This window comes from Polypterus senegalus, chromosome 5 (assembly GCF_016835505.1).
Source record: "Polypterus senegalus isolate Bchr_013 chromosome 5, ASM1683550v1, whole genome shotgun sequence".
Classification (NCBI taxonomy): domain Eukaryota; kingdom Metazoa; phylum Chordata; class Cladistia; order Polypteriformes; family Polypteridae; genus Polypterus; species Polypterus senegalus.
In genome coordinates this window covers 179,990,312-180,001,787 of record NC_053158.1, presented here as the reverse complement: position 1 = coordinate 180,001,787, position 11,476 = coordinate 179,990,312, and the positions used below count along the sequence as shown (strand labels likewise).

The window sequence follows — 11,476 nt, the reverse complement described above, 5'->3', positions numbered from 1 at the left end:
AATAGTATTTGTATGGTGCAGCAAGGTTGAGGCAGCGTCATACCCCATAGAGATGCTTTTCAGCACAAGGACAGGGAGACTGGTCAGAGTTGAGAAAATGATTAATCCCGCCAAATACAGTTAGGTCCTTGAAGAAGACCTGCTCCAGAGAATAAATGACTTCAGCTTGGGGTGACAGTTCACTTTTCAGCATGATAATGACATGAAGCATAAAGCCAAGACAATGCTAGTGTGGCTTTGGGATAAGTCTCTGATTTGTCCTAATTGGCTCAAACAAAGTCAAACTTACACCTTATATAAAACCTGTGGAGATACCTGAAACTGACCACTTACCGGCACTTCTCATTTAGTATAAGGGGGCTCAAGGGGATCTACAAGGAATAATGGGATAAAATGATCAAGGTGTGCAGAGACTTACCCAAGAAGACTCGAAGCTGTAATTGCTGCAAAAGGGGATTTCTGCAAAGTACTGAATAAAAGGTCTGAATACTTATATTAATAAGAAATGTCAGTTTTTTAAATTTTATTAAATTTGCAAACCTTTCTGAAATCATGGTTTTACTTTGTCATTATGGATTATTGAGTGTAGATTGATGAGCATAAATGGCAATGTTATCAATTTAGAATAAAACCTACAATAGAGTAATACAGTATGTGCAGAAAGTGAAGAAGTCTGAATACATTCTGTATCTACTGCATATTGTACCATATAAAAATCTGTGTCTTTTGTGGAGCCTAATAAGTAATGTAGGTTGTATACAAAACAAATTATAATGCATCATGTCCCCATCACTATTGGCAGGCTTGGGGACCTCTAGTAAACACTTCTTTTAAATCCACCGATTCATTTGTAAACTGATTAACCTTTTTGGCTTCTTAGTCAAACACATTAGCCCATATGGCCTTATCTCAAAGCACACCATAACAGGATTAATATCATTTTTTAAAAAAATGATTTATAGTTCAAATGCGAAAGCTATCAAAAATCTCATATTATGTAGTGTTTCTGCAGTGCTGGTATGGCCTTCAGTTTTATACATTAATTCTGAACACTTTCTCATATCATGCTCAACCTACAGGGCTCAGCTGTCTGTAGAAATGTGTTTAGGAACTAACAGATCTCTGTTACTGCATTTCAGTGTTCTGCAGGGTTACTGGTTTAATTTGATCACAAATTACACATGCTCTCACTGAGTGTGGAAAAGAATGATGTAATTGCTGTAATCATGTAAATGTGACAAAGAGATAATCATAGTGAGTGATTGCCCTCTAAAAATATCGAATAATTGACATTTCAAGTGCTAAAAATGTACTGCAATACTTAGCTATTCTTCAGCATGTATGTACATAACTTTGTAAAGCTCCCTCCCAGATGTCTATGCATACTTGTTGATCTTATATCCATAGGGTTCATTGTGCAATAATATTTTCTTTATTAAATTTATTTTGAATAAAAATAAAATGAGGTTTGACTCTAACCACCCATGCTCCAGTATATCAATTAATACTTAATTATCAATTGTAAAAAAAAAAAAGTGAGAACTGAACAACAAAAAACATCTTTGGATCCCAATTTGGGTATACTCAATTTGAGGATAAGGTGAGAAAGCTGGTGCATTGAGATGGATTTATAGTCTGTCAAAAGCGTAGCTCTTCTGTAAGCCACAGGTATCCTCAGATGCTGTTGAGTGGTTGCTGATGGCGTGCGGGGAGTGGGAGTGAGAGAGCATGGAGAGGTCCATAGAGTAAACCAGGGCCATAGGCCTTCTCCTGTGTTGGCCACTTCAGAGCCGGAGATGAAGCTGAAAGATATGTGTGTCCCCTGGCATTTTCTTTAGTGCCTCACCACTAATTGTCTCTGCTGACTCTTTTTAGGCACACATGAACAGTAAAGTCCTCATCAAAGTAAATGAAACAACTGGTTGCACTTACAGACTGATTACTTACAGAAATCCATCAAGTCATCCATTCTTAAAACAAGTTCAGAAGTCTTCCACCTTCCTAAGAAGTCAATGAAGGACTTTGCCGATTCCACTGACTCAGAGCCCTCGCATTTGAAGTAACAAAAAATGCTGATGAAGCATATACAGTAAATACTCTAAATGGTAAAATGTAGGCCCAGTAAATGTAGCCAGTGACAAATAAGAGCAGTCCAGTGTTCAGAAGGAGATACATTCTATACAGTCCAGTTTCTCAGCACTTTGAAGAAATAGAGAAATCTTCTCTGCCTTCAGGGTGCTGACGTGCCAAACAAGGACACCAGTGAGCCAGGCCATCAAGACAGTGAAAGACGTCTGCCTCCATCCATTTCCACTCTACACTGCATTACTGTAGCTAATACTAGAAGATTTGATTCCCTCAAACTCTTATAATATTTAATCGTCGCTCTGCAGGTTATTGAGGACTTCCAAAATATCAGCCAGTTAACTTTCTTGTTTCTGCATAGTGCAATTTACTGACTGAGCTCATTAATTGTATGATGGGTTGTCTGGTGAATAGGAAACTGCAAGCAGGAAAAAGATGCAGTAGACAACGGAATGACACAAAATAGCACTAGGAAAGAGAGGGAAATGTGCAAGAGAAGAACTTTTACCTGTGATATTCTGGACATCTGATAGATCATGAGCCAAACAGGATCAGAGGAGAAGAAACACATACCAAAACTGACAGATGAAAGGCGCAAGTCTATTCCTAAAATGCTGTACAACAAAAACAAAGCAGTGTCATGCAGGTTTGAGTCATAGTCCTTCAGCGCTGACACTCCAACCAAAATAAATAAAAATTTAAAAAATCAAAAGGGACAAAACCAAAAACATTAGTGTGTTTTAACAGTTGGTAAGATGCACCTCCATAGTCCTTTATACGAAAACTACATGTACACAACCAAAATAAACTCAGTCTAACTTTTCAGGTCAGTAAGCTCCTCAAATGGGAAAAATGAAGAAAAATGTTTACCAGAAAAATCAAGTGTGTGTATATACAAATAGAAAATCAAAAGAAAACTATGCCAAAACCAAATATTTATATAAACCTCCACTTGGAGATATGTAGGTACAAGAGGTATTTGCAAAGCCGTCAAGAAAAAAATTTAACTGCTCATTTTAAAGTTCAGCAGCGCTTATCCCTACCTTGCCTTTTAGGTCCACTGACGACCCCTGTTGGCCAGCAACTAATTAAAAATATAACCGTCCAGGTTATCCAGGCAATAGGGACGAGCAGGGAACATATTGTGCCTTTAGCAGGTGCTGAAACAAGAAGGCTGTTCTGGGTAAGTTCTCCTCTTGATAGAGGCTTATGACACCAAAAGCGTTTTTTTGGTTTTTTTTTGCACATTGTCTTTAATTTTCTACATACTATTTTAGAAGCAGAGCTTGTTTTGGGTATGAGGTAAGTCAGTACAGAAAGACTGTGGAAGTATATGCTGTCACACACGTGTGCCTGAGGAGGGTCTTATGGGCTCTAAAATAGTAGGAAATATAGAGAAAAGAGAAAAGTGTTACACTAGAGCTAAAAGTCTTTTCTTTTCTGTCCTTAGAATTGAGGAAGCAACTCACAAGGCACCATGATGTCACTTCGGTTCTGCTCCTTCTGTTCCAGCCGCCATCTGACCCCACCTGAAGTTACCGTTCATTTGCAAACCAGCATCTAAATGTTTCCCTCTGAGTTTTTTGAAGCATTTTCTCCAGGCTGAGGAAGACAGTGCTAAGACCTCACACTCTTATTCCTGTTGTTGTATTTGGCCTTGCGTGATTTATTTATTTATTTTTTCTGGTGCTCGGCTCTGCACCCCAACCCTTTATACATTTCTGTGGTTCCTGTTCACACAGTGCCTTACATTTTCTGTTGTAATTTCGTCTACCTCCATTCAGAGAAGAATTTGGATACAACAAAAGGAGTTAAGATTGGTGGATCTTTATTTTTAGCTACTTTCATGAATTTCAGTGGCTAGAGACCCGAATGAGATGAAATATCTGTGAATATCTGCACATTAAAAGTGTTGTTTCCTTGCTGCACTACTGACCATTTGATTGTCATCTTTGGTTATTTTAATGTGTTACATCATTCACAAAATGATGTAATTGTCAAAAATTGGAACATATGGCATGAGAAAATTATATCTGCATCAGCAATAAACTACTGTTTGTCTACAGGAAAGTAAGAGTTTCCTTTGTCATGGGAGAACTGTTTTACTTTAGAATAAGATGGGCTTACAAGATCACAGCTGTTGAAAGTCTTCCTGCAGTCAACCGATTGGACTTTCAAGAAGTTTTGTATCTTCATAATTCATAATTATCTTCACAATAAGTTTTTTTAAAGTGTTTTTATGACATGTGTAATATCTTCGTATACATGTTTGGTCTTAAATTACTGCTAATGTTATATGGACTATTTTCAAGAGTTTTCTCTGTTTCTGTTATTATACCTTAAACTCTGTGTTTTATAAAATCTGACATATGTGTCCGCTTTCTCTCTTTTTATTCTACTGCAGCAAACTATACTGCTGCTAACTTATTCGAAGATTTTATATTCCACCCATTGTTCTAATTAGAAATGCTTTGGACTGTAATTAACTTCAAATATTTTTTGTTTGCATTTGGTACACTGTGTTAATCTCTGAAGGGAAATTGTCTTTTTGCATGACCCTTGGAGATCAGGGCACAGGATATTAAAAGGATAGGTTTCAAAATTACAAATAGAAGATTAGCATTTTTGTCTTCTGGAATGCACACTGCACTTTTCTAGTATTCCTTATTTCTCAATTTTATTAATTTATTCCCTTGTGTTATTTGTTTTGAGTTTGATGTAAGCTTTCAATTATTGTATTGATTTCCTGCCTACTATAATTATAATTAATTCTGAAATGTTGTAACCCCTTATACTGAGGACACATGCTAGAACATAGCCTCTGAGGTTTGCAATTAGGAAATTCCTGTTTGCTGAGTATTCTTTAATAGTTAGGCTTTAAATTAATGTAATACACATTATGTTAAGCTGCCTAGCCACTGAGGTTTTATTATGAAACACAAGCTAAGGTATGGTGCTTAGCCCCTGAGGTTTCATTATAGAGCACAAACTTGTTAAACAGCCTTAACCTCAGAAGTCACAGATAAAAAATGACTACCAAAGTCGTATTGCTTTCTACAGTATATGAACCAAAGTTTTGCAAATGACGTTAGCTTGATTTAACTCAGGCTAATGGATTTATATCATAAAGCTAAAATTGGTCATTTAGATCCAAAGCAATAAATTCTAGTCATGGTGCAGACTCCTATTTCATCATTGGTTAGGAATCGTAAGGCTGCAGTGGGACTGGGTGAGTTAAAACTTAATATCTGTCTAAACTCATTGCCAGGTAAAAACGCTGAAACCATTCCCCTGAGCAAAAATCCAACCTGACTGTTTAAACTCAAATGAAATTAAACATAAGAGGCTATCAGAATTTAAACACAATTTATTGCCAAATATGAAAGCGGCCTGTATTTGCTCTTACCAAATCAGATACAGTACAGGTTTAAGGTGTTTACACCAAAAATAATATCTGTCATGTTTATTTAAAAATTTGTAATGAGATCACATCAACTGGGTTATTTAAAATATATACTGTAGTTATTCTTGTTAGTCAGTTATTTCTTATAAAAAAAGCTACATTATTCATTGATAAAGTCAATTTTAAGAAATATTACCATAGGGTGTGTTGCCTATTTAGAACATAAAGTAATTATGAATTTCAAACATGCAACAATAATGGCCTTATTAACTTATGCACATATAAACATATTTTACAGTTAGTTATTTGATAGTTCTCAGTCAAAACATCAGGGGTCTCATGCATAAGGCCGTGTGTAGAATTCGCACTATAACATGACGTAAGCACAAAAGCCTAAATGTGCTTACGCACAGAAAAATCTAGATGCAGGAATCTGTGCGTACTCCAACTTCCACGTTCTTCCACTACATAAATCCCGGTCAGCATAAAAAGTAATGCTCATGCATGCACCTTCTGTCCCGCCCCAACTCCTCCCAGAATTACGCCTCTATGAATATGCAAATCAATATACAGTAAATAGCCCTTAAGCTCAGCCTTCTGTGAAAAGACAATGGGAAAAGCACTGGGGCAAATATAAGAATTTCAGCGAATACCAAGTGGATGCAAGGAAAAACTTACTATTTGTTGGTTTAAACAGTGGTATAATCAACAAAAGGAAGTTGATCGAGTGACATAGTATCGGAGAAACTCGAAAGCTCAAGTTCACAAAGTCGCACAGTCCCGAAATAAAAAAGAAGTCACATATCAAAGTCGCTGTGAAAAGGCAAGTCGTAGCCCAGCGTCTGAGTGTCGTATGTAAGCTTATTAGGGTACAGAGAAAAAAAAATAGGCACACAGTGGGGAAAAAAGCAGGAAATGTCAACTTTAATCTCGAAATTTCCACTTTAATCACAGAGTTTATTTTGTCATTTAAGTAGAACATCATAAACTTCATCTTAAAATCGATTAATTTACTAGTTTCTCAAATCCCATCATAACTAAAGTAACATGTTAAATTCTTTGTTTTGTATTTGATCTTCTTTGTGCTCTGTGTGTGAGTCACTACGTGGTTCTTAAACCGGTTTTCGCTTCCTCCGACAAGACACAGAATCCATTACATTCGTGATATTACAGCTGTCTAAATATTTAAAATACTGAGATGTATACATGATATCTTTTTCATGATGATAGGAATGAAAGCATGTTATTAAACATGGGAACATGGTGGCTGTACTGTCTCTTTCAAACGTACTAAACCCCAATTCCTGTCCTTACTTTTCTTTCTCCAAATACCCACTCACCACACAATGAGCTCTGTAATAGACGTTAAGCCATCTGTAAGCTTACAACAACAATTCTTCAAAACTTTTAAGGAACATTGAAATATCTTCGTAGTATGTGTTTAATTATTCTATCCATCTATCCTTCCAGCATACATCAATCAATCAGGATCAATCTGTCAACTAGCTAGCGCTGCGGCACCGTGTCCTCACATGTTTAATTATTAACAATACAGATTATTTAAATGAAGTTAGTTTTATCTGTATAATATAATCAACATATTTTGCTGCATTTCATCTTTAAAATTATATCATCATCATATGTAAATACGCGTTTTCTAAAGTGGTGCAGGTTGTAAAATATTATAACTGAAGTGTAAGTTTACAGTGAGGTAATTGTACTTATAAGTACAAACAGTTCTACAAGGAGCACTTGATGGGCTGATTGATTGTTTAAAGTTCTTGGGATGAAACTGTTTCTGAACCGCGAGGTCCGTACAGGAAAGACTCTGAAGCATTTTGCCATGGCTGAGGCAGCGTGTGCTTGATGCTGTATACCGATAATTCTCTTTCCGATCAGCTGCTGCTGTAATTCACCACTCAGATACAGTGATATAAATACTCCGAGTGGTGCAGTGAGAGTAATATGGAAAAAGATGATCCGCTGTAAAAGAAGGTGCTGTGAGAGTAACAACGCTAAAGCAGTTATGTTATTTGGAATACTATGGCTATTCCCTGCACCATTATATTGTTACAGGTTAATTACAATCAGATGCATTACACTAATTAACAATATGCAGTTAGTTTCAGTGTATTTATAAAGCCGTCTCAGGAATGTGCATCTAAGAAAGAAAGGGTAACCACACAGGAACAGTAGCACTGCTTTGACGCTGGGTGCCGCCAGTCTGCAAAACCAAGTGGAGAACTTGCGTACAATAGGGTATGAGGTATCGTGAAAATGTGCGTGGCTTTACGCCAAGTTTAGGCTTTATACATTGCGATTTGAACGTGGAAACGTTCTTACACATTTCTGTGGGTACGCACTGTTTATACATGAGGCCCCAGCTGTCTAAAGTTGACTCCAGGTTTTTATTGTTTCTGTGTTCACTTACCAATACACTAATTGTAGTTATTTGGGTCAATAAATTATCCATCAATTGCTAAATAAAGAGTGCGCTGAACAGGCTCCTGTCAACCATGGAGAATCCACTGAACAGCATCATCTCCAGACAGAGGAGCAGCTTCAGTGACAAACTGCTGTCAGACTATGCTACTCTTCAGTTCCCCCCGAGGGGGGTAAACGTTAATACTGTTACACTTGCCTCACACCCTCCACCTTGCATTTTCTAACTTTCACTGCATTTTTATTTAAATTAATATTGTTTTTATCCGTATGCTGCTGCTGGAGTATGTAAATTTTCCATTGGGGATTAATAAAGTATCTATGTATCTATCTGTCTATCAAGAGTGGGCAGAGTGGTAGCTCTGAGGCTAGGAATCTGCACTGGCAATTTGAAGGTTGCCGGTTCAAATCTCGTAAATACCAAAAGGGACTCTGCTCTGTTGGGTCCTTGAGCAAGGCCCTTAACATGCCATTGCTGAGCGCTTTGAGTAGTGAGAAAAGTGCTATATAAATGCAAAGAATTATTATTATTATTATTATTATTATTATTATCTATTGTGACAGATGGGGGGCGCTGTTCCCCTTGAACCCTCAGATCAGACGACAGACACCAGATAAAAGTCCAATAATTTGTTTTATTATTACAATAATGTGCACAAAGCACGCTCCACTCCACTATACTCACAAATCAAATACCATAAACAATAATCACAAATTATGAGTTGCCACCCTTCCTCCCGACTCAGCTCGTCCGTCTGGGATTTCCCATAGTTCTTTATTGTCCATGACCCGGAAGTGCTTCTGAACCCTCAGTCCATGTGACTTCCTAGCACTTCCGGGTCAGATCAAAACTCTTCTATTTCATCCCGGAAGTGCATCATTTCCTCTGTCCCTGTGACCAGGACATACTTCCGGGTTATAGGGCAAATAAAAGTCTCTGAGCCTCCCTGCAGTGTCCCCTTGCGGCCCCCATAGTATCCAGCAGGGCTGTGAAGGAAAACTCCAATGTCCATGATGCCCTGCTGGAATTCGGGGCACCTCCATGCTGCCGGAAGGGCTCCATCTAGCGGCGTGGGGGTATTGGCCGGGATGAACAGCCGGCCATATCTCACACTATCTATCTATCTATCTATCTATCAGTCATGCATGATTCAAAAGTTGCATATTAAAAAAAAACACCAGTCACAATTATTTCAACCATTTAATGATGTGTTAAGCAAAACATAAAGTAAGCAAATATTGTATTTAATAGTAAATCATTGTAATACAAGGAGTAAGATTACATGCACATAACTATTTCAATCTTATATACAGTTCTTAAATTGAATGGTAAAAATATAACTCAGATGAAACCCTTATTTTAAAAAACAAATTCTGGTTAAGCCCTTAATGCAAAACTAGAATAAGATAAGATAAATTGCATATGTCTCGACTAACCCCAAAACAGGATGCATGGAAACACCTTATTCCACTTACGAGTTTGAATGTGGTCTGCAATTTCACATTATCATAAAAGGCAGTGTGGTGCACTGATGTACTAAGAAGCTAATTCAGTCAAAAATATGGCTTGTGTAACAAGAGGTGCACACTTAACTGGTCCATTACCTGGTGCTCTTCTGCACATCTACCTAATGTGCCTACACAAAGCAGTCTTAGTATACATGATAAGAAGCTTGGATGCATTTACAATGAGATTGGAAGGTACCATCGTAGATTTTTCTTGTTTGCATAAGATACTGAATGAGTTTACTCTCCAGTTTCAATTAATAAATTAACCACAACAATCTTTTCCTACCACTTGTGCAAAGTGTATTTCATAATCTGTGTATAGTATAAATAATCTTGGGTCCATAATTACTGCCTTTCAAAATTTTAAGGAAAGCATGCATAGTGCCCCCTTTATGATCAATAGTGCATCATTAATTAATTAATTAATTAATCACACTTTATTCATTTCATGGAGTATGAAAATGGCATATGGAAAATAATTTTTATAAGAACGAGAGTTAATATTTGTAAACTTCTATGCATACAGAATACCCTCAAAGTTATGAAAAACATCCTTAAGAAATTCAGTATAAATTAAAGCTATTTTATTATCAATAAACCTAAGTATTTAAATAAATAAATAAGATGTAAATGTTACACAAGACAATAAAAGCTACAAAATATTACGTTTTCTGAAGACTAGAATGCCATAATAATAATAGGCATACAGATAATTTAATTGTTACTATAATTAAATAGTTCTGTCCTGTCGTATACAGCAAGGCAGGTGAAAAAAGTCTTATTGAGGTCAACCTCACAATTGCAGATGAATATTTCCAGGTTAGTGCTTTTTATGTTTCATATCATACAAAGTCACAATAATAATGCACATTAAGTAGACACAGTTAATTTTCCACAGTATGTTAGCCTTCTTTGTGGCCATTCTGTTTTCAAAATAATTGCAGTGACAATTGTATGTACTATATGCCCCTAGTCAACTGTTCCTATTGCTATGAAATTAAATATTCATAGTAATACAGGGTTTTCTATAAGCTCTTGTGACCAGGTTTAGAACTATATTTTAGTTAGCATTAATTAATCTAATAAACTTTTGAAATATAATTAAAATCATTTTGGTTTTCTAGCCAACACCAATTTTCAGTGTCTAGGCATGGGCGTCCCATTGATTTTTGCTGCTGCCGTTCACATGAAATCATCACATTGACACTCTTCAAGATGACGGCATGCATGAGGTTTGTCAATGAAAAGATAATTGTGACTTTACATACTGTAGATAAAGAAAAGATGGTAGACAAGGTTTAAGACAAGGTTTTTTTTTTTTTTGCTTTTTGACATTGACATGATTTTTGTCTCTTGGTTTGTTACTTGTCACCTGGTTCTCTTATTTTTTTGATGCAGAAATGTACCTCTTTATTGGCATTATCCTTAGATTGCCCTTAAAGTTAGTACTTTATTTCCCAATCAAAAAGTTCCTAACATTTTTAGTCTACGTGGCTTCCTTTAGCATTAGGCTTAGCAGGAATATTCAAGAAGCATTCTTTTCAGAAAAAATAATAAATCACCATTAATTTGTCACACTGATTCCACCCACTTTTTATTAGATCAAACAAAAAAGTCTGTGAGAACAGTGAAACAAACAATGGAATAAAATGAAGAATGATACAAAGGTATTAATGAAAACATAACAGCTTTTTAGGGTCAAAAAGGTGTGTCAGCTTGGCTGTCTTTGGCCACCACTGGTACAATTCCATAACTGTTGACTTGCCATCCAATCCATTTACGTTGAATTTCTGATTGGACCTGCAGGTTAAAATTATAAATACAGTTACAGGATAACGGTAACATTCAATTGTAATATACTCAGCAAACAAAGAAACGTCCTCTGACTTTCAACTGTTTTTACTTTCAGTAAACTTAATGTGTAAATATTTGTATGAACACTAAAAGAGTCAACACCATAAGACATAAACTAAAAATGTTTCACAATGTGTCCCTGAATGAAGGGAGGCTCAAAATCAAAAGTACCAGTCAGTATCT

At 36.4% G+C, this 11,476-nt stretch overlaps 1 protein-coding gene across 4 annotated transcripts in view; it reads right to left on the bottom strand.

Annotated features, from left to right (window-relative positions):
* Window positions 1-9,039: 9,039 nt before the first annotated feature.
* Window positions 9,040-11,476, bottom strand: part of ghrhrl (growth hormone releasing hormone receptor, like) — a 144,291-nt gene continuing 141,854 nt past the window's right edge. For 3 of the 4 annotated variants that reach the window (XM_039753674.1, XM_039753673.1, XM_039753675.1), the window contains exon 13: window positions 9,040-11,239. In XM_039753674.1, coding sequence (XP_039609608.1) covers window positions 11,138-11,239 — 102 coding nt within the window. In that variant the 3' untranslated portion in view covers window positions 9,040-11,137. The remainder of the gene's footprint in view (window positions 11,240-11,476) is intronic. The other variant, XR_005633793.1, reaches the window with a different exon arrangement.